At 26.7% G+C, this 24,814-nt stretch overlaps 3 protein-coding genes across 3 annotated transcripts; 1 reads left to right on the forward strand and 2 right to left on the reverse strand.

Moving 5' to 3' along the window:
- Positions 1-5,728: 5,728 nt before the first annotated feature.
- Phum_PHUM575010 (uncharacterized protein) lies at positions 5,729-9,244 on the forward strand (the record flags this gene model as incomplete). The annotated part of the gene is made up of 6 exons (XM_002432132.1): positions 5,729-5,896; positions 5,983-6,296; positions 6,387-7,543; positions 7,796-8,026; positions 8,153-8,410; positions 9,168-9,244. 6 exons carry the CDS (start codon positions 5,729-5,731, stop codon positions 9,242-9,244), a joined length of 2,205 nt encoding a protein of 734 aa, XP_002432177.1.
- A 3,140-nt stretch (positions 9,245-12,384) lies between these two features.
- Phum_PHUM575020 (Peroxisomal targeting signal 1 receptor, putative) lies at positions 12,385-16,811 on the reverse strand (the record flags this gene model as incomplete). Its single annotated transcript, XM_002432133.1, has 11 exons — positions 12,385-12,424; positions 12,578-12,736; positions 13,387-13,544; positions 13,621-13,789; positions 13,875-14,092; positions 14,195-14,380; positions 14,490-14,602; positions 15,808-15,883; positions 15,965-16,184; positions 16,475-16,578; positions 16,671-16,811. 11 exons carry the CDS (start codon positions 16,809-16,811, stop codon positions 12,385-12,387), a joined length of 1,584 nt encoding a protein of 527 aa, XP_002432178.1.
- Positions 16,812-20,568: 3,757 nt separating this feature from the next.
- On the reverse strand, positions 20,569-22,776 carry Phum_PHUM575030 (uncharacterized protein; the record flags this gene model as incomplete). Its single annotated transcript, XM_002432134.1, has 7 exons — positions 20,569-20,732; positions 20,812-20,970; positions 21,058-21,138; positions 21,255-21,425; positions 21,850-22,122; positions 22,406-22,428; positions 22,634-22,776. 7 exons carry the CDS (start codon positions 22,774-22,776, stop codon positions 20,569-20,571), a joined length of 1,014 nt encoding a protein of 337 aa, XP_002432179.1.
- Positions 22,777-24,814: the final 2,038 nt, after the last annotated feature.

Raw genomic sequence — 24,814 nt, forward strand, 5'->3', positions numbered from 1 at the left:
CAAATTATCTATTGCCACGATTATTTTTCCCCAAAAAAAGGGCGCTTTATTATAAAATGAATGATTTATTATTTAGCGTACAATTTATTTTTTTTGTGCAACATCATTCGCCTCCGGTAAAAAAAAAAATTTTTTTTTTTAATAATAATAATGAAATAAATAATTTACTCACCGGAAAATATCATGAAGTAATAATCCACGAAGAAACACGTTTTTTTTCTTTTCTTAAAAAAAAAAAAGCAGAAGAAAAAATTATGTTAATGAAAATTTAAAAAGTGAATGTTTAAAAGATGAATTTCATTGAGAAATATATAAAAAAAAAATTTTTTTTTTTTTTTTCAACTTGAGAAATCGTTTTAAATTATATTATTTAGGGCTCGTGTCATCATCGTTATCGTGGCACCATCGCCATTTTACATAAAAACAAGTTGAGAAAAAAAATTTTTTTTTTTTTTTTTTCAAAGCCCAAGGGAAAACTGGAAGAAAAAAAAAGTAGTAGTAGTTGGAATCATCGGGGCGGGAGATGTAATTTACAAAAAAAAAAAAAAAAAACGTCGTAATAAAATTATGACGTGGAATTAGATAAATTCAACGATTATTAAAAATTCATTATTTTTCATTAACAAAATTACATAATTTAAAAAAAAAAAAAAAAAAAACTTGCTTATATATATATATTTTCGCGATGAAAACTAAAAAAATTCCTTTTCTCGAGTATTTATTATTATTATTATTTATTTTAACATTTTGATTATATAAAAAGTCTTAAAGTGATTATTATTATTATCATTACATTGAAAAGCAAATGAAAAAAAAAAAAATTTTTTTTGCTTTTTTAAATAAAATAAAACGTTTAAGTAATTCACGTTACGGGATGGTATAATTACCAACAAAAAAAAAAAAAAATTACGTAATATTTTATTAAGTATAAAAACGGTATGAAAATCATTTGAAAATTTCGACAATTATCATCATCATCATCATCATTATTATTATTATTATTACTAAATTCGGAAAAAAACGGGAATAATAATAATAATAATTCATTTTTAAAAATTAAACCAATGAGAGTTATGAATTAATGGGGTAAAATAAACAGGAAAGGGTGGCAACAAGACGATGGCGATGACGTCACTAACGACGACCGACGACGACGACGCTCAACGCGGGAAAATTTTGAAACTTTTTTTTAAAAAAAAATTCACGTTCGATTTTAACGGTCGTTAATTATTTTCTTTTTTTTTTAAATACATGTACAATTAATTCTTACGCACGCGCACACGAAAGGTATTTATATATTTTAATTATGATTGATTGACGTGATTGATCATTAAAAACGAAAAGAGAGAGAAAGAAAAACATTAATAACTTGATTTTTTTATTACCTTTGATGTACGTTTATAATAAAACATATATAAATGTAAATTTATTAATATCTCTCTCTTTCTTTCTCTCTCTCCCTCTCGTTCTCACTCACACGCTCGCTCTCTCACTCACTTTTTTCTTTTTGGAAAGGTTATATTATAATCGTTTTTTAAGTTAAAAAGAAAATGGCGGACGCATAATTAAGTCAATGTAAAGTTGCATCAAATATAAAAAAAACTCGGATGGAATTCGTATAGCGAGTTTCGTAAAAATCACGTTTCGTTGTTAAACTTACGACGTATGAATAAAACAAAAAATTCTCACGAAGTATTTTTTTGGGGAGAATTTTTCTTTTTTACGGCGCCTCACATTATTATTTTTTTAATCTGACGAGATTAAAGGGGGATTACGATTTAATCCAGTGAGATTAACTATTTATCCTCATCATTTCCGATTGAATAAAACGAATGTGAAGCAGGATAATCTATTAAGGAAAAAAAAAATGCGCGCGCGAATTATTATTGTTGCGGTTGTTGTTGTCGTTTGTCGTTTGTCGTTTGTTCCTGTTTACGTTATTCATGCACTCAGGTGTGCGAATCGCATCGTAACTTCCTGTATTTTCTTAAATTCCTTATTTCGGTCGTTTTAAAGAAAAAAAAAACCCGCCATAATTAATTAAATTAATGATAATAATTAAAATATTATTTGCGAACAAAAGGACAAAACAAACAAACGAACAAACAAAAAATTTTTTAATCGTTTTCCTTTTTTTATTTTCGGTTTGTTGTTTGTCATCGTAAAAGGAAATGAAAGTTCATTGGATTGAATGATTATTATTATTATTTTTCTTATATATATTCATTAATCACTTTTGTTTTTTTTTTTTTTAATTAATTTATTATTTCACGCGAGAAACGTGTGCGTGAGTGCGTGCGTGCGTGAGAAAACGTGCGTGAGTTTTAAAATATCAATAATAATAATAAATTAATATTTTATAAATTTCATTGATTAATTACCGTACGAACGAACGGACGAACGTAGACGTTTTTTTTTTTTTTTTTAAAATTCATTTCCGGCGTTTCGATACCTCGAACATAATTTTTAATTATTATTATTATTATCAATATCATCATCGTGATTGTTCTATAAAAAATCTGACACATTAAAAAATTTTTTTATTACCATCATTCAATTAACGTTAAATTATTTACATGCACGCAGACACGCACGCACGTGCTGTCCATGTGCGTTTAACGGAAAATTTATAACGATTAAACCCCCCCGAAAAAAAACCGAACTTTTTTTAAAATTATATCAGTGGTAATGAATTTCTTTTACGGTAGGGGGAGGGAAGGAGAAGAGGTGTTACGTGAACAAAAGTGAAAATGTAATAATAATAATAATAATAATTATTAATAATTTTTTTTTGGTTTAAGGCGAGTGAGATGTTAATATTAAACGCCTATTTTTTTTTTTTTTTTTTTTCAATATACTACAAAAACCGTACAAACGATTTTTCATTTTGTTTTTTCTCCTTCATCATCATCATCATTATTATCATCATCATCATTAACAAAAAGGAAATTTTATATTAAAAAAAATTTTAAATTGAATCGAATTTCAAATCGAATCGTTTCGTTTTTTTTTTTGTTCTTATTCGAATATTGCGAAATGATACATCTAGAATGTTCCAGGGTCATCATCATCATCATCATCATCATCATCATCATTATCATCATTGGCGTTACACATAGATTTACGAGATAATGTTTAACCGTGCATGCATAATACATACATACGTACATATATTTACATACGAATATATATGTATGATGACGTCATAAAAACCGTTTTTTTTGTATACTCTTTTCGCCGCCATTACGTATCAAACCTTCCACTTCCTCCTCCTTCTCACATTTTTAATTTATTTGACATTTCGAGTAAAAATAATAATAATAATAATTCGAGGGCGTTCCTGACAATTATACGATTCCAGACATTTTTTTTTTTTTTTTTTTGGAGTCATAAATTAAATAGAAAGTTTTTTATTTTTTTTTATTTAATAAATTTCTCTTGATACCTTTCTATTTATTTATTTATTTATTGAATTTTTAAATCTTAATAATAATAATAATAATTAAATAGAATTTAAATAAATGAAGAAAAAAAATTTTTATTACCACACGCACGCACGCAAGCACGCATATACACGTTCGTAATCGGGGGGGGAAACGTGTCATTAACTTATATATAATTTTCTAATGACACGTATAATAAATTTATCGAAAATTTTTATAATTTTTTTTTGTTTTAACGATTACGCAATGGTAAAATAAATAAAAATTAATTAATTAATTAAAACAATGAAACCAAAAAAAATGAAATTTCATTACTACATGTGAAAACAATAATAATAATAATAATGATGATGATAAAGATAATAATGATAATTAACCGAGAATTCACATACGCATATAAGTTTACCATGATGTTGCGTTATATATTTTTTTTTTTATCTTAATAATATAATGGATGAAAATTTTTTTTTTTTTTTTTTCATATACAATACATTTCGTTCGCAATAAAACGTAACAAGGTTCACACGGTTTATTATCATTATTATTATTATGATACATAACCTCATTTTGTTACACTCGTGAAAATCATTACTGTCGAAAAAAAAAACAAAACGTAAAATATTATTATTATTATTATTAGTATTATTGAAATTCGATTGTTACGAACTAAAAAGTATTAAAGTTTCCTTACACAGGAAATAAGGTCGTACACGCACACACGCACCCAAGCACGCAAGGTTTAGACAAGTGCAGGTACGATGATAAAAAAAAAAAAAAAAAAAAAAAAATTTCTCGTCGTTTTGTAATCGATTACGTTCGTTATGAAACCCTGTAATTAATGATGCGCAAATGTGAAAGAGAAAGAGAGAGTGAGTATAAGAGACAAGAGAGAGAGAGAGAGAGAGAGAGAGAAATTTTCATTCATTAAATTTTTCAAAACGTTTTAAACGTCTTGTTTATGTGTAATCGAATCCAAACGTCCCTCGGAGAAAAAATAATAATAATAATTTTTTTTTTTTTTCGAAAGCGTCGGTTTTTTAATTAAGAACTTTTACCTTTGACCTCATTTTACAATTTACCGCCCTTTCCCACATCCCCCACCACCCCGCTCCCACCCCCACCCCCTTCGAAATTAATATTTAATATGAAAAAAAAAGGAAAAATTTAATTTTTATAATAATTTAATTAGTTAAAATCATCATCATTATTAATATTACGAGTTAATTAATTATTATTATTATTATTTATTTTTTCAGGTTTTTTTTCCAAACAAACAAACAAACAAACAGAGTGAGAGAGATAGAGATAAAAGAATTTAAAAAAAAAAAAAAAACGTCATGCATTTAAAACTAATCGGTAAGTTTTTTTTTTTTAACGATAAAAAATTTCTTTTGTTTTGTTTTATTTTTTTTTCAAATTAATTACTTAATTAATTTTCCTGAGGCGTCGTCGTCGTCGTCGTCGTCGTCATCGGCGACAACTCCCGGGAATATGATAATAATAATAATAATAATAAAATAAAACAAAAGAAAAAAAAAAAAAAAATTAAACTATGGAAAGTTGTGTATTGAATTGTTTAAAACCCACGTGATTACATATAAAAAACAAACAACTGGAATTTAAACAATTCAACAAAAAAAAAACAAAGCAGAAGAAAATTATTTTGGTATTATTATTATTATTATTATTATTATTATTATTATTATTATTCATGAAATCGACTACACAATAACTGCTAAAGGGTGTGCAATAAAATAAAACAATAAGAAAAAAAAAAAAAAAAAAAAAATTTAGTGAAAATATATTTATAACCTTTAAAAAAAAAAAGTGGCGTGGATAATTTTTATTACGTAATTAATCGACCGATGATAATGATGATAATAAAACCGAATTTTTTTATATAAAAAAATGGATTGGGGGGAAGGGGGAGGAGAATAAAATTATTTTAAATTCTGCGTAAATAATTAACGAGGTCATAAAAGTTAAAAATCATCATCATCATTATTATAGTATTGTCTTCATTTGACCTTTTATCTTTTATTATCTAACTATTGATAACACATTTACTATTGTTTTATTATTATTATTATTATTATTATTATTGCGAATGTATAATTTTTTTTTACGAAATTTATATATTATTATTATTATTATGGTAAAAAACAATAATGATGATGATTTTCTTATCACGAATCTCATGATTTTTAAATTTATTTTTCACGGGTACATATAAAATGATTGGATTTATTTAAATTTTTTTTTTTTTTTTTTTATTCTTATTAGTTATGCTTGCCGTCGTGGCATTAGTCAATGGACAAAGAAGGTATTATAGTCTCGAAGACATGCCCGAAACAAATTTTGATTGTCGTGATAAAATATTAGGAGGATATTATGCGGATCTGGAAGCCAATTGTCAAATGTTTCACGTTTGCGTTAAAATACCAGGACAGGGAGTACGTTCAGAAATTTTCATTTTTTAAAATAAACAAACGACATTTTCCTTTTTTTAACGTTTTTTTTTTTTTTTTTTTTTTTTTAGGTACAAGATTTTAGATTTTTATGTCCGAACGAAACGGCTTTCGATCAAAAAAATCAAATTTGCGCCGATTCCGGCGATATCGATTGCGCCGGTTCAGGTCTTTATTATGAAAATTTCGATTTGTACAGAATCGGAAGTTCTCCGGCTAAAAGAGTACCTGTACCACCATCGACCGGTAACAAGGGTTCGGTCTTACCATTGGGTCCCTCAACAAAATCCCCCATTTTGACAAACAACGTGTACGAAGATGATGATTATTATTTACAAAAAAGTGAAACCGGAGATAGAAGACTTCATTCTAAAGATATTTTAAGGTATTATTATTATTATTTTCTTTATTACGTCATCTACGATTGTTTTTTTTTTAAATTATATTATTATTATTATTATTATTATAGGGGAAGTTCTTCGTCAAATTTCTTTAACAATCGTAATAAAGGAAAAGATTTAGAAGAAGATGAAGAGGAAACAACGACTAAAAAACCGGAAATATTAAACAATAGTCAATATAGGCCAAGACCGAGTCAACAATTTAGACCTAAAACACAATTTCAATCGCAATTTAGAAAACAAACGGAACAAACACCAACAACTCAACAAACCGTTGTCGAAAATCAAAATCAATTAAACGATAAGAAAAGAACTAAAATTGCTGTAAGAAAATTGACGAGGAAAAGACCGGAAGATGAAGTAACCGTACGTCCGACTCAAGCCCCTCAACAACCGGGATTTTCATCATTTACAACTCAAGTCACACAAAAATTTGGTGGATTCGGGGATTCTAATTCAAAATATAACACTGTGAGCCGTCCGACGACGACAACATTAGCTCCCGTCAGTGGTGCCAACGGTGATGTATTTAAACAAAATTTACCCCAGGGTTCGCAACAAAATTTCCCGCAACAACAATCGAGATTTCCACCGTTTAAAAAAATCGAACAAACAACTCCGGCATTTTATGAATCGAGTCCGACTGTTGCGGGTTTGAAAAATCCAGAACCTACAACAGACACGAAAAAAGAAACGACAGCTTTTAGTTTGTTAAAAAATCCAATCGTTGCTGCCGGATCCAATTACAATCAAAATAATAGAGGAAACAACAATAATAATTTTCAACAACAAAACAGGCAAACAACCGCTAATTACCCACAAACATCTGCCAATGGAGTTTTACCAGCCTCGACAACAAATGGAAACTTTCAAAATCAAAATTACCCACAACAACAACAACAACAGCAACAACAAGAACAACAAAAATTTAACAGACCAGGAAATATAAATTTTCCACAACAACAACAACAAAACCGAGTAAATACACCAGCGACGCAAAACTTTCAACAATCAAGACAATTTCCAAACACACAACAAAATTATCCTGAACAACAACAACAAAATCAACAACAATCGCTAACGAACAGACAAAATCCTACATTGAGAACATCTAACTTTCCACAACAAAGACAAAATGGAAATTCACCTCTTCCACAACAACAACAACAACCACAACAAGGTGTCAGTACCAACGGAAACTTTCAACAAAATCGCCAACAAGTAAACAACGGTAACTATCAACAACAAACAAACAGACAACAGCAACAATATCAAGGAAACAACGGTGGAACTTACGATCAAAACAGACAACAACAACAATATCAAGCCAACAACGGTGGAACTTACGATCAAAACAGACAACAACAACAATATCAAGCCAACAACGGTGGAACTTACGATCAAAACAGACAACAACAACAATATCAAGCCAACAACGGTGGAACTTACGATCAAAACAGACAACAACAACAACAAACCGCAGGAGTGGCACAAAACAGAGGACAAAATTACAACAATCAACAAACATCAACCTCACAACAAAGTTACGAAGCACAAGGAAGTCGTCAATACAACCAACGACAAACGTACAGTAGAAATTTGGAAGAATTCGACGATGGCGACAATCAAGAATTTTTAAAAACGGCGCCAAGTAATAATTTCCGGCCGAGCGATTTAAATTCATTCGCTAACAACAATTACAAAAATTACGATAGTAAAATCAACAACAATACAAGATTAACGGAAACATCGACGACAACAACAACAACAACCACAAAATACATAACACCAACAATCGTAACAACACCAAAAACGACACCAACATACGACACCCCACCAGCACCGAGACAAAACTTTTACTCATCATCCCAATCGTCTACTAACCAACCTGGAAATTCATATTCTCCAACGGGATCCCCATCGCAAAAACCGGATTTGCCACAACCATCATCCCCATCCAGACCTTTACCACAAAGAATTTATCCCTCACCGACGGCACCACCAAAACAAACAGAAAAAAAAGACGTAGCTTATGATTATGCTTATTATGACGATGCTGGTTCTTTTTCCGATTACGGAAGTAGTTTCGATCATCTCGGTGAACCGGATTTCAGCAGAACAAATCAAAGATCGAAAGCTAGACTAATTTAACAAACAAAACAAACAAACAAAACAAACAAAATTTAATTAATATTTAGGGATGGATTGATGTCTTCAATGACATAACAAACAAACGAACAAACAAACAATCAAAATTATTTATTTAAAAAAAAATTTTTTATGAATGCTCAATTGTCGTATAAAATCTGCTCACTTCCGGTTGCATTATTATTATTATTATCATTATTTAATTTAGCAACCGAATAAAAAAAAATTTTTTTTTATATCGCATCCCTTTTTTTAATTAGAAACAAAAAAAAAATCAATGTTGCCAACAAAATAATTTAATTATTATTATCATTATCATATACATATATTCGCGTATAAAACTTATTTTTAAAAATAATAAATTTAATGATAATAATAATAATAATAATAATAATAATAATAATAACTTTTTTTCGGATCTCCCTACGCGTTACGCATCCGAAAAAGATTTTTCTTTTTTTTTCTTTTTAATTATAATTAATTAATTAATTATTATTATTATTAATATTATTATTATCATCACACGTAACCTTATTATTCGAATAAAAAAAAATAAAATATTTTTTGTACATTTTCTATGCGAAACAATATAAATAATAATAATAATAATAATAATATTTGTCAATTTTTTTTTAAACGAAATCCTGGATACCATTCATCCCTAAAAATTTTTTCATGAATGGGATTTTACGCGTACGTATTTATAGAGGTCATCGACCTCGTAGTGGTATTCGATTCTCACTACGAGGGAAGAAAGAAGTCATTGACCTCCATCAGAACGTAAATCCTTTTCCGTAGACGGGTGACGTAAATGCGCGCGCACGCAAGGGGGGTGTGGCGAGGGGGAGTGGGATCGGTTGAGAGTACGTTCATTCACAAAATGAACTTAATAATAATAATAATAATAATAAATTTATAATTTTTTATTTTTATTTTTTTAAAATGCGTTACACACAACATTTTTACAAAATAATAATAAAAAAATAAAATAAAATAATAATAATAATAATAATGGTATTATAATAATGATGATGATGACATTTCATGAGTAATCACGATGATAATGATAATGATGATTATGATCGTAATAATAACAATAATAATAATAAACCAACTATGAGCCAACTTCACCCGATTTTCTTTATGAAAATATTGATTAAAGCCGTTAATGAAAATAATAACAATAATAATAATAATGTGAACGACGACGACGGGTCTTGATGATGATGATGATAATGATGATATTTATTATTATTAATAAAAAAAACCACATACATATGTATATATATATATATATATTTATATAAACGCGATTAAAAATTATATATATAAAAAAAAAAAAAAATCGACCAGAGCCCGTGTTTGCCGGTTTAAATTTTTCGTTTTTCCGGATTTTCTTTTCTTTGAAAAAAAAAAAAAAAAAAAGGACCCGGAAATTCTACTTTAATTTTCCGTTGCCCATCCCCCACGACGTGGACGTACGGGTTGGACTTTCGGGGGGTTTTAACACTATAGTAAAAATATCTTTTTTTTTTTTTTTTCCTTTTTTCCTTTTTTTTCGCAATTTTTTTTTTTTTTTAATAAATTTTTTTTTTTCAACTTTTAACCTTACATTAATATTTAATATATGTATATATTAATATCATTATCATTATTATTATTATCATTATTAATAATTATTATATATTAAAAAATATTTCGGGAATCATATAAATCTTTTAAAAATAAAAATTATAGACATATATATATATATATATATATATATAAGAATAAGTAAGTATTAATCCACCGGAAATTAAATAAAAGCAACCGAGTTTATTATGCTCCGACATCGGCCGGAAGTGACGTAATCCATACGTCACGGTCATCATTTCCTTCAAATTTTTTTTCACAATTTTTTTTTTTTAACGCTTTTTCGCATCGAATTTATTATTATTATTATAATAATGATAATAGTATTAATTCCCATAAACGTTATAAATCAATCGTAAATATAATAATAATAATTATAATAATAATAATAATAATAATAGACGATACAATACAAAATATAGTTTATAATATAAATTTACACATAAATATTTATATGCATATATATTAATATATAGCTATATTATTATCATGCGCGTACCTTATTAAAAAATAGTAATAGTAATAGAGATAATAATAATAATAATAATAAGAGCAATAAATTTTTTTTTCTTTTTTTTTCGGCAACGTTTTTTTGCACGTGCATTATTATCATTATCATTATCATTATATAAAAAAAAAGTGGCTGGTATTTTATTGTAATAAAATTATCATTATTTCATTTTTACAATATGAATGACTATGAATTGATCATTATTATTATTAATATTGTGACGACGATGATTGCGACGGTGATGATAATGATGATGGTGACGATGATGTAGGCAATAATGATAATAATAATAATAATAATCGGTTGAAGTTGGCTTGGCGGTTTTCCCCTCCCTCCCTCCACCCTCCTCCCTCTCTCCTCCCACTCACACTCCTCCCTTTCTTTTTGTTCTCCCCCGAATAAAATTATTCTAGAACGTTTTCAACAACATAAACAACGTTTACACCGAAACCGAATGAAAGAAAGAGAGAGAGTGAGAGAGTGAGAGAGAAAGAGTGATGAAGCATCATTAATAACAATAACAATAATAATAATAATTAAACAAAATAAAAATAAAAAATTTTCCGCGTCATTTTCCGTCTTTTTTTTTTTTTTTTCATTTTCACCGGGTTTTACAAATTTCCGTTTCATTCTCTCCCTCTCTCTCTCACACACACACACACGCGTGAGAGGATACGGACGACGACGAATAAGACGACGTCATCGAAACCCATCTTGAATGACGTCATTCATTCATTTCTTTCTTTCTTTCCCCCGTCGCATAAAACCGAACCGACGGAAAACGACATGTTTGTGTGTGTTTGTGTGTATGATGATGTTGATGACGATGATGATAATGATGATGATGATGATGATGATGATGATGATGATGATGATGATGATAGTTATAATAAAAAAAAAAAAAATTCAACTGAAACTTAACTTGGAAAACATTTAACGAACGCGTTTAAAAAAAATCAAATTTAAAAAATAACAAAAAAAAAAAAAATCAATATATATAAATCAATGGGGAAAAAAATTTTTAAAAAAAAACCCGAAAAACCCGTTTTTCCTTTTTTTTTTTCCTTTTTTCCTTTTTCCTTTTCTCACTTCTTCAAATTCTCGATTGCAATGATTTGTTATCGATTATTGATTATCGATTATCGATTTATTATTGATTTCCAACTGTATGTGTGTGTGTCTGTGTGTGTTTACTATAACTAAACTGTGATGTTTTATAATGCGAAAAAAAAAAAAAACAAATTCGATTTCTTTTTTCCTGCTTTTTTTTTCTTCCTCCTCCTTCTACTCCTCCTCCTCCTTCACTTCTTCTTCTTCGCCTCCTCTTTCTTTTTGGTATCTGCCCCTGGTACCGACCGACCAGCTGACCGACCGAGGGACTCGTGTCATCCTTTATTTATGGTTACCGGCTCATCACAACCGAGACAAAAAACATAAAATAATGACGAATGACGATTGACGATGATGACGATGATTTTAAAAAGCAAAAATTTTTTTCTTTTTTTTTGTTTTTTTGAAAAGACAATCAACTTGGTTCCAAGCAAGTTTTGTCAGTTATAAACCGTTTTTTCGTCATTTAACGTTATATAAAAAAAAAAAAAAAAAAATTAATTTTCACTTTATATCGCGATCGATAATTTTTCCTTTTTTCCTTCCTTTTTTCCTTTTCTCTTTTTTTTTTTTTTTTTTTTCTTTTTTTTCCATTTTCTTTTTGTTTTCTGTTTAAAAGAAGAAGAGAAAAAAAGAAAAAAAAACAAAAAAAAAAAAAAAAAAAAACTACTTCATTTTATGTTGAATTCTTTGTTGAGCGTCGTCAAATCTCTTTAAAAAACAAAAGAAAAAAAGAAAAATTAAAATTTTTTTCACGGGGGGGGTGGGGGGAAGGGAAACGAGAGAAAGAGAAAGAAAATGCAAGAGAATATAAAAGCCCAAAGAACCCCTCACAAATTTAAAAAAAAATTAATTAAGAATTACCTTGCATCGACTGCTGCGAGTAATTCTTGCTTTCCCAAAAGGTTGACAACCATTTTCAATGTCGTCCAAATGGATTCGCTCATTATTCCGACGTCGCCCTGAGAATTTCTACCCTTTGCTTGCTGATTAAGTGCGGTCAGCAAATGTTCGGCTGCTTCTCTGTATCGTAAACAATAATTAAAAAAAATTAAAAAGTTTGTTCTCTCTCTCTCTCTCTCTCTCTCTCTCTCTCTCTCTCTCTCTCTCTCTCTCTCTCTCTCTCTCTCTCTCTCTCTCTCTCACTCTCTCTCTCTCTCTCTCTCTCTCTCTCTCTCTCTCTCTCTCTCTCTCTCTCTCTCTCTCTCTCTCTCACTCACTCTCTCTCTCTCACTCACTCTCTCTCTCTCACTCACTCTCTCTCTCTCACTCACTCTCTCTCTCTCACTCACTCTCTCTCTCTCACTCACTCTCTCTCTCTCACTCACTCTCTCTCTCTCACTCACTCTCTCTCTCTCACTCACTCTCTCTCTCTCACTCACTCTCTCTCTCTCACTCACTCTCTCTCTCTCACTCACTCTCTCTCTCTCACTCACTCTCTCTCTCTCACTCACTCTCTCTCTCTCACTCACTCTCTCTCTCTCACTCACTCTCTCTCTCTCACTCACTCTCTCTCTCTCACTCACTCTCTCTCTCTCACTCACTCTCTCTCTCTCACTCACTCTCTCTCTCTCACTCACTCTCTCTCTCTCACTCTCTCTCTCTCTCTCACTCTTTCTCTCTCTCTCACTCTCTCTCTTGTTTTGCTTAATCCCGGGAATACAAGTATTTACCGATTGGCTCCGAGGTTCACGCACGTTATTCCCAAATTATATCGAGCCCTTATAAAACCCGGACTCAAATGCAATGCGTTGTAATAAGCATCGACGGCTTCTTCGCTCCTGTGTCCGTTGGCCAAAGTTGCACCCAGACGATTCCACATTCGAAAATCCTGAAAGGGATAACAAAACATCATGACATTTTCTTTCTCTCTCTCTCTTTTAATCGACGTCATCAACATTTCATACCTTTGGCCTCGCTTGCAAAGCCGCCTTGAAACAATCCGCAGCTTTGTCGATTTCATTTGAAAGATTAAACAAAACTCCGAGTCCGCATTGAACGTCGACGTCGATTTCTCCTGTCGGACATTTATTCGCGGCCGCGATGAACATTTCTTTAACTTCTTGATGAATGTTACTGTGTGAAAATAATAAAAAAACATTATTCTACTCAAAAAGACAAAAACGTCACACAAAAAAAAATATAAAAAAAAATTCCTTACGAAGACAAAAGAGACGATATGTTGTAATAATTTCCCTTCGATGAATCTTTAACCAAATCCGAATATTTTGGATTATTTTGGAGCCATTGTTTCAACATTTGACACGCTTGATTTTGATAATTTTCATTCGTGTAACTTATTGCAAGAGACATGAGAGCGGTCAGGTTATCACTTTGTAAACTTATGCATTTTTTCAGGGCGGAAATGGCACGAGGATCCTATCGTGGAACAAAACAAAAGTTTAAACCGTTAACCGGTGGGTTATTCCTTTTAAAAAAAAATGGTACAACCTCCTCGAGAATGAAATAATTTAACCCAACCTGCTCGTTTTCCGCCTGCGTCGTTCCCAAATATTGCCAAACCAACGGATTTTCCGGATCGATTTGTGCGGCTGCTTCGAAACATAAAACGGCCGAGGGCAAATCGTTTTCCTCTAATTTTTTCAAACCGCATTCAAATGGATTTTCCGTTTCTTTCATCGGATTTTCAGCATCGAAAGTATATTCCTATTAAAAAAAAAAAAATAAAACGGAAATTATTTCCTTTTATCCCCCTTCCCCTTCCCCTCCCCCTCTCACTCTCGAACCTTTTCAAAAAAAAAAAAAGGGAGGGTACCTTGAAAGGATCGATAAAATCCGCATATTCCTTTTCCCATGATTTACTCCCTTCCGCTTCCGACATTTTTTCCCATTCCTTTTGTAACTTTTTCCAAAACTGATCGGAAAATTCTGCATTTTCCGCATCCGTATCCGCATTTTCCACATTTCCCCCCGACCATATGTTATTCAAATCCGCATCATCCAATTCTCTCGTCATGTATTCTTCTGCCCACTCCTCACCTTTTTTCTTTTCTTCATTTTCCGTTTGATTGCTTTTCATGAACTTGATGAACTGTAACGAAATAATAATAATAATAATCATAATCAAGCTATTTAAAAAATAATTATTATTATTATTATTACACGATTTAACGACTCATTAATTAAAAAACAAACCAACATTTTAACTACATTCTTAAAAAACGGTTATTGAGAGAGAGAGAGAGAGAGAGAGAGAGAGAGAGAGAGAGAGAGAGAGATAGAGAAAATTATTAATAACATTAAACAACCATTTAATAAAAAAACGTTTTCATTCCACCAATACGTTGACCTCATCCATCCTCTCCAAGTTTTTTTTCCAATTCTATTTTAAAATTGTTATATTAATTACATTAAATGAATGATTAATTTAAAAAAAAAAACAAACAACAACGACAACGAGCGTCAATTTGGCAATCGAATCCATTTTCTACTTTTAATGGCGGAAAAAAAATTATTTTATAAAATCATCGGTAGATGTCGTCGTTGTTCCCACGTGTGTGTGTGTGTGTGTGCAACATTTTGCAAAATTTTAAACATTATTAAATAAATTTGAAAAAAAAAAAAAAAAAAAAAAAAAAAAAAATAGTAATAATAATAATGATGATGATGATGATGATGATGATATGTCTTAGAACATGAGTTATAATTAAATATATAAAATAAAAAAAATAAATATTTTTCGTAAACGTAAATAAACAAAAAAAAAAAAAAAAAAAAAGTGATTAAGCCTAAAAATAAGAAACATGTCTTGACCTTGTGCAATGAAATCTAAGCTCAGCCTAGATTTCATATGGATTTACGGCAGACAAATTTTTTTTTTTATTTTTTTTTTGAATTCAAGCCAAACGTTTAAAAAAATATCTATGAGTATAATATATGTGGTTGTTTTCCTATCTATAAAAACCCGTTTTTTAAAATAAATCATTTCCTATATCGAAATCAAATAATAATAATAATAATAATAATAATTAAATATAAATTTCTCACACAAACATTATGAGAGAAAAGAAAGAAAACTCGTACCTTTGACGAACCACCCGTACCGCCGCCACCTTCTTCCTTTTCGTTTAAACTCGTTTTATCATCGACTTTTTCATCGCCATTTTTTAAAAAATTTTCCACCCAATCCTTTCCCAACCCGTATTGATTCTCATCCATTTTTTTCATCTTTTCATCAAATTCCAATCCCCAATCCGAGGATTCGTTTAAATCCCTTAGATTTCCCTGGACGGGCCTTAATTTATCACCGTCGCATCCACCACCGCCTTCTTTTATTAGCGATTCGTTTTCTCGCGGTGCCATATTTAAATCATTCGGCATTATCATGTTTTGCTCGGTATAAATTGGAATCGATAGAGAGGGATCCGTTGGAAATAATAATTTTTGTTGTTCGGATTCGTTCGATTCCGAATTTGTAAATTCTTGAGCCCATATCGAATGTTTACCACCACTCCCCCCCGTTTGCATGTTATCTTTGAAATTGGCGGTTAATTGAGCAACGTTGGGCGCTTGGTTAATGGGAGACCTAAAACAAAACGAAACAAACAAACAATAATAAAAGAAAATAAATAAATAAATAAAACGGTACATTTAACACCCAAGGATTATTATACAAATATATATATCGAAAAAAAAAAAGTTACGAAATATTTTTTTTTTTTTAAATCAGGTCAAGAAATACATTTTTTTTTTTTTTTTTTTTCGATATTTTTTCGATTAATTTTCTAAAATTTTCATTACCTCGTCGAATTCGATTCGATATCTCGCATTTCTCTAAATAGTTCATCCATTCGAAACGTTTGAACATTTTGCGTCAAGTTATCTTCCAAAAATTCGTGTACGAGCTGGAACAAAAAGGGTTTTATTATTATTTACAACAAAAACAACGAGGAGGATCCGGGAAAGATCCGGGAGTAAAACAGGGAAGGATCCTTACCAAATCGGCTTGTGTAAAGTCGGGTGAGAGAGGATGAACTCTGTTTTGTCTGAAAGCTTGGTCCTGTGAAAAATGACTACCTAATTTAACGAGTGGATTTTGTCCACCGCAATCCCCGTCTAATAAATTGTGATACGACATTTTCAAACGATGGCTCCTACAACAAAAATAATAAACGTCATCAACAAAAACTTCATTTTCTTACATAAATGTAGGAAAAAAAATAATAATAATAATAAATTTTCATTCTCCTCATGAAATTGACATTTTATACAATATTTTTTTTCAAAACTAATTAAACAACTTTAAAAATATTAAACGTGGTCATAGTAAATAAAAAATTCACAAAGTGAAAGGTGAGATTAATGACTGATCTAAATTCAATTACCTTCATTATATATATATATATATGTAAAACGTTTAAACATTTCTTTATACTCTTATTTTTTATTTAATTAATTTTCTTTTAAGAAAAATTTAATTTAAATTTATAAAAAATATTATTATTATTATTATTATCTAATATCAATTACTCGACAAGATAAATATGCAAAAAAAAAAAAAAAAAAAAAAATTTTTTTTCCTTTAAGGCCTTGAAAACCTAATGAAATATTGCAATATGCAAAAAAAAAAAAAAAAAAAACATTCACGATTAAAATGAGTTAACAAAAAATTAGTAAAAAAAAAAAAAAAGGAAAACTTTTTTAGACTTTGACTCCTGAGGAAAATAAAGAACAAAAAAAAAAAAAAAATTATTTAAATTTCGGTTATGATAATACCAAAAAAAAAAGAAAAAAAATCAACTCGATAATGTTTCACAAATTTAAAAACATTTAAATTTGTTCTTTGTTTTTTTTTTTTTTTAAATGTTTGATAATTTTAAAACGATTTGTCGAAATTACATTTTCTTTATTATTATTATTATTATTATTATGGTAAATAATGATACCTTTTCCTTTTCCTTTTTTTTGTCATTTTGTTTTAGCTTTGTCAAAATTATGTAATATTTTCAAGAAGTCATTCATTGATAAAATCGAAATTGATTTTGTTAAATAAATATTTTACTTTTTTTTGTTTTTTCTTGTTTGCTCGTTTGTTTGTTTGTTTGTTTTTGTTTTAAATTGATTATTTTCTCTGCTGCCCCCTCTCCCTCCCTCCCTTCCTCCCTACCCCTCTCCCAAAAAAAGCAAAATGAATTTGCAAATTAAATTTTGTACTCAAATTCTTTTATTATGCATTTTTTTTTTTTTTTTTTTTTTGAAATGATAAGATAATCAGCAAGCGGTAAACAGAACAATTGTTTACTGTTACAAATAAAAAAGAAAAAAACAATTCAATGTCACTTATTGATTAATATTCAAAACTCTCTATAAAAAAAAAAAAAAAAAAAATCACTTAAAAAATTTTGTACAGTTAAATCGTTGCAAATACGATGAAATGAAAAAATTAATGAAAACCATAAGGAAATTGAAAATTAATTATTCATAATTGAATAATGTTTAAAATTTAAACATTTTTGTCTTCTTTTAAATACAATAATAAATTAATTGAATGGATTTTTAAACTAAACCCCTAAACTAAAAATTTAAACGAATAAAAAATAGAAAATCAATATTTATTTTAAAATTTTGATTTTTAAATGTTGAATTCATGTTATGATATAATTATTAAAAAAAACACAGTTAAACATTTTTTTTTTTTTTTTTTTTTAAATCAATAACATTTCATGATAATATATTATTTTAAATAAAATTCTTTATATGACTCATTTAAAAAATATTTCAATAATGTGACAGTCTATGTACACACACACACACATTTTTACTAAGTAAGACAAATACCATACTTTTATATACAACAAAATTTTATAATAATTTTATTTATTATCATTATCTATTAGTGTATTAAAATGTGAATGACCTTGATTGTGAAAAGACAAGATTATTATTAAAGTAAAAAAAAAAAAAAAAAAAAATTATTTTTTTGAGAGAGAAGAACAAATGAATTCCTGAGTTCAAGGGCTTAACACAAATCAACATGTCATAACAGTAATGTAATAAAATAATAAATTAATTTTAATTAATTACCTAAATTAATTTTCCAAACAAATCTAAAGTAAAATTAAACGTTATTGTATATGTTAATTCGCGATCGACAATTAAATTATTGTTTCCTCTTTTTTTTTTCCCTATGCAATAAGAAAAAAATTTAACAACGGCCATGTTTTTCAAAAAAAAAAAATTTTAAACGATGTAAAAAAAAAAAAAATTGACGTAAAATTTTAATAAAAAGTTACAAATATGATTTTGTACAAATAAAAAATAAATAAATAAAAGTAAAGAATGTTTTAAAATGATTATTTTTGTGACGAATAAATATCTAAATTAAAAATTAAGTGTGATAAATTTATTAAGTAGGATATTTCGGAAGCAAGACACGTCCTTCCCCCACGAACAGGTGTATTAAAATTTCATCATCAAATAACGTAAAATAAATAAAATTAATTAAATAAATGACGTAAATTTAAAAAAATTACCTTTTTATATCGACAATTCTTTTAAATTATTTAATTATAATTAATTATATTCAATTAATTATGTCTCTTTTTTATTAAATATAATTTCACCAAATTCCAAGCAAACAACTACCATGCCATCTTTTCTCACCGCGACAGTGGTGCCAATCTAACAAAAAAAAAAAAATCTTAAATGCCTCATTTCCTCTTTAAAACAGTAATTTAAACTTAAAATGTAAAAATTTTGAAATTTTTTTTTCAATTTCAAAAAAAAAAAAAAAAAAAAAAAGTTTTTAATGAAACTTATTTATTTTTTATTACTTTATAAAAAAATTCTCCATATTTATTGAGTGTTAACTATTTATTATTTTATTTTAACCGTTAATTTTATTATAAATTGTAAAAATTTAAGGAAATTTTAAATATATTTTGTATATTAGAGCAACTATCATCATCATTTTTGTTTTATTTTAATTTAATTTTTACCTTTTCTACGTTAAAAATTTTAAATAAATCAATATAATTCACATTTTTAACAAGTTTGGAATTCATTATAGTTAAAAAAAAAAAACAATCTGCATATAAAAACATTGAAGATAGTCCATTGTAAATCATTTTCTGCATATTTTCAATACTATTTTAACAAATCTATTAAATTTACTATTTTTCCTTTTCTTTATTATATAATTTATACATAAAATAAATAAAAAACCAGTGATAGGTTGTTTAAAGAAAATAATAATAATAATTATGATAAAAAATTAAAAAAATAAAGCATAACTTTATTATAGGAACTGTAGTACATTTAAAATTTAAAGTACGTTTTTTTTTTTTTTTTTCCCCTTTTAATTTGCCAGTTTACAAATATTAATTAATAAAAAAATAATTATAAATTGATTTAAATGCACTTGTTTTATTAATTAAGAGAAAAAAAAAAATCTAATATTAAAAAATTAAAAAAACAATACTATTATAAAATATACAAAATACACTATAACTCACAATAAATAAAAAATGAATTATTATTATTTTAGTTAATCGATGAGTTCATTTCATTTTCATTGTATTTTATCGATAACAATAAACTTAAAATACGTATTTGTAAACTTGAAGCATCATTTATACAGTTCTGACATTACTCGTTTTTGTGATCAAGGTGAAGCAGCATTTGGATTATGACTTACTAAAATATCACTTCTCTTATTTGCTAAAGTCGATCTACATAAATCACATATTCTTTTGGCTAATTTAGGTATTATTATATCATTGTAAATAAAAATACCCATGAGAAGTACGAAAAAACCAAAAATCTGTAAAAAAAATTACAATTTTTTTTTAAATTATAGAAACTAATTTTTTTTTTCAAATGAAAACAAAATCAATTTAATTTACCTGAAGTGCTGAAAATGATTGCCAACCAAGTGCTAAAGTTATACCCCAGATGAAAAACGTTCTCACACTATCTAAAACTGTTCGAGTTGTGCCAGATATTTCCTTTGTTACACTAATTCCAGCAAAATTAAAAAAAGCTATGGAAACAGCATTTCCTAATCGATAATAATAATAAAAAAATAATTATTAATTTGTACATTGTTAATGTATCTAAAAAAAAATGATTACAATTACCTAATATTGGAAATAAAAGCATGAGATTATTTTTGATTTGTACGAATGTATCGTTCAAATCTTCCAATCTTCCCTCGGGACCATTACTTATAGGTTTACCAATATGAATGTAATATAATGGAATGAGTAAAAATCCGAGAATGGTGAATCCGAAACATCCTGTTTATTAATAAGTACATAAATTTAAATTATATAAATTTTTAAACTTTTTTCCTTTTTAAAATTAATCGAAAAGAAATTATTCACCTTCCCAACCGACAGCTTGAAGTGGAGGAATATCTTTACCGCTAACAAAATGTTCTTCTAAAACAATTTGAACTGATGTAACTATTTGTGCTAAAATAATTAATAAATCACCTGAAAATAAAAATAATTATTTATATTACATTTAAATGAAACCAAACAAACAATTTTAACAAAAAAAAAAAAATCATTCTCCCCACCTGTAATTACGCTATTAGTATCAACATTAATGTCTTTATTAAACATAAAATCGGAAATTCCAACGATAATAAGTCCACTTATAACAATAACAATTCCAATCCATTCTCTACATTGAATTTTTCTTTGTAGAAAACCGACAGATAATAAAGCGACAAAAACAATCAAAGATCCTAAAAAGAATAATAATAATAATAATAATAATAATAATAAGCAAAATTATTATTATTAAGAGACAAATTATAAAGAAGAAAAAAAATTATCTTAAAAATTAATCTATACGACAACTGAATGATGTAAACACAATTGAGTAAATAATAATATATAATAAAAGAAAAAAAATTTAATTGAGTTAAAATTCAAAACTAATTAAAAATTCCATCAAAATTAATTAATTAATTAATTAATTAATTATATTATTTTTGATAATGACAAAATTTGTTTTAAATTTGAAATGTAAACAATTTTCGTAATATTTATAATTAAAATCATTGTTAAGTTTTTTTTTTCTGCTTTTTTTCTTTTCTCCCCATATTATTTAAAATGAACAAATTAAAAAAAAAAAAAAAAATTTTGAAATTAAAATTTTCCCATCACCTCTTAACATTTGATATGATGATGCATATGTTAATGTTAAACCGATATTCATAACTGATGTTGCTATAATATCACACATGGCTGGCAAACAAAATATCCAAACGCTAAAATTTTTATTTCCTTTAAGTAATTCCCTTGTTTCATGTGTGTTATCTTTTAATCTAAAGTATAAGTATACAAGTCTGAATGCCAACAAGCAAGATATTTCTCCTAAAAACATGATCACAGTTTGAAAAAATGGATGAACAAAATATTGACAGTTCCATCGGCACCCTCAGATTTCATACGATCAGCCCATTTGAAATGAATTTTTTTTTAACATGTTAATACAAAAAGTAAAGCATTCATTCAACTATTACAAACATGTACATTTCTTTCCAAAAAAACATTAATCAAAAAATTAAAATATATCAAAACATGCAAATTTTATACCAAATTTCAGCGATAAAAAAATTTTAATTACCTAGAAAATTTTGATATCATTATCGCTTAAACCGTTAATGAAAGAAAAAATAAAAATTGACTGATAAAAAAAGAATTTTTTTTGGATTTAAACGATAATAAAAAAAGGAATTTATTCTAATTAAACAAAATATTTGCAAGTAATAATAACAATTAAAAAAAAAAAAAAAAAAAAGGCGTTAACTTAATGGATAAAAAAAATATTAAATGTCTCGACATTGAAAAAAAAAAATGATTCGAGAAAACAAATGATTAATGATATCAATTTTCAAATAATTTTTTCAACAAAATTAATAATTATTAAAAAAAATAAATAACTTACTTTGTACTGAGAGTATTAAATGATCCAGTCACAACTAAAAGTACGACCAAAAAAATTTGATAATTTGTCCAACCCATATTAATAATAAAATTATATTTTATCTGGAAGAAAAAATAAAAATAAATAAATTTAAACAAAATCATAAATAATTAAAATATTTAATATGTATTTAATAACTTACAATATTGTTTTATATAAGAAAAAAAAAAAAAAAATGGAAAAAATACACAATTAGAAAGAAAACTTTGATAATAATAATACTAATAATCTCTCTTCTTTTTTTTTTTTAATAAAATCACTGACATTAACATTTAATGTGTCATTTTTAAAATAACAATTAAGAAAGAAATAAAATAAAATAAAATAAATAATAATTGTCAAAGTCCAACGTTGCCTAATTTCACAAATGATTCCTTTTTTTTTTTTATTATTATTATTTTTAATTTTATATCAATTTATTAAAAAAAATAATTATTATTATTATTAATATTTAAAACCTGAAAATATAAAAATTTTATTATATTATTATTATTATTATTATCGACAATGAATTAACAACAATTAATTGTAATTATTTGTAACGAAAATAAATTTTTTTGTTTGAATTTAATCCTTTTTCGAATTAGCCGCCATTTTTGATTTTTCATTTTTTTTTTAAATAAATTATTATTATAATTATGACGATTTAATAAAAATAAAACAAATGCCAACGACATGATATCATTCTTCTTCTTTTTTTTTTTATTTCTTGCAATTTTTCTAAAAAATATTCTCTTATTTTTAATTAATTTAATAAAATAAATCATTTGCACGTTACTATTATTATTATTATTATTTTTAAAAAAAATGTAAAACAAATTTAAAAAAATAAACTTACAAAATGATTATAAATAACATTAACGATTCGTTAATAATAATAATAATAATAATAATGTTAATTTAAAACGAACAATGTTAAAAAAAACACAAAGAAGAAAAAAAAACCGAACGATTGTTACAAATAATAATAATAATAAAATACAAAATAATTTTTTTTTATTAAACGACAAATAATTTAATAACTCGATGACTCACGTAACAAACAAACGTACAAACGAGAAAAAAAAAAAAAAAAAAAAACTAAAGGAAACGTAACAAATTAAATCAGGCTTAAACAAGCCTAATTTTTGCTTAATGCAAACATTTTTTTTTTTTTTTCTTATTATTATTATCATTATTATTTCGCGGAAAAAATATTAATGAAAATAATAATAGATTATAATACTTACCTTACGACATTAGTATAATTTTTACTTATTTTTTTTTCGTCATTTATTTTATATTATAATTTAATTAACTTTTCTTCGTTTTTTTGTTCGTACGTTCGTTTCGTCTTGATTGAAAACAAGGGAACGTTATAAAAATTATTTATCGTTCGATATATCGATCTATCGAACAATTAATCGACTTTATTCAATTATCGTCCATATGTAAATACTTTTGAATTTCATATACGAATTAAATCAATTATTAAAAACAAAATAAATAAATTTTACTTTTTGTTTTAATTTTAAACAAATTAATTATATTATTATTATTAAATACATGTATATTTTAGTGTATATATGTATATATTTATATAAATAAATAAATAACAATAATCAAAGTAACAAAGGCGCAATTTTTGGGTATTTATTCTATCTCTAATTTTCATTGTTTTATTATTATCATCATTGATATGAATTTTAAACTTTTTATGCTATCATCGAAAAAAAAAAAAAAAAACAAATTAATAATAATAATAATAGTAATAATAAATGAATTTTGATTAATTATTTCCCTCTAAAAAAAAAAAAAAGAAAAATACATAAAAATATTTTATTTTGACCCGTTTTAACTTGATGCGATTATGTTTTCATTTTGTTTTTTGCGAAATACAACAAAAATTATAAATAAATAAATAAATAAATAAACATATTAATACTTTTCTTTTCGTTTTAAATATTAATTTATCGATTAATAATAACTTTAATAAATAATTGAATGATTCTATTCCCTTTTTTTGTTATTTAATTTGACAAAATTTAATTAATTATTGCACTTTTGCCTAATGATGGAAAACTAAATAAAATTTTTCAAAAGCTTAACTTTAATACATTATTACTATTATTATTATTATTAGCAAGCTCTAAAAATTTGAAT

Source organism: Pediculus humanus, genomic scaffold, assembly GCF_000006295.1.
Source record: "Pediculus humanus corporis 1103172108306 genomic scaffold, whole genome shotgun sequence".
Classification (NCBI taxonomy): domain Eukaryota; kingdom Metazoa; phylum Arthropoda; class Insecta; order Psocodea; family Pediculidae; genus Pediculus; species Pediculus humanus.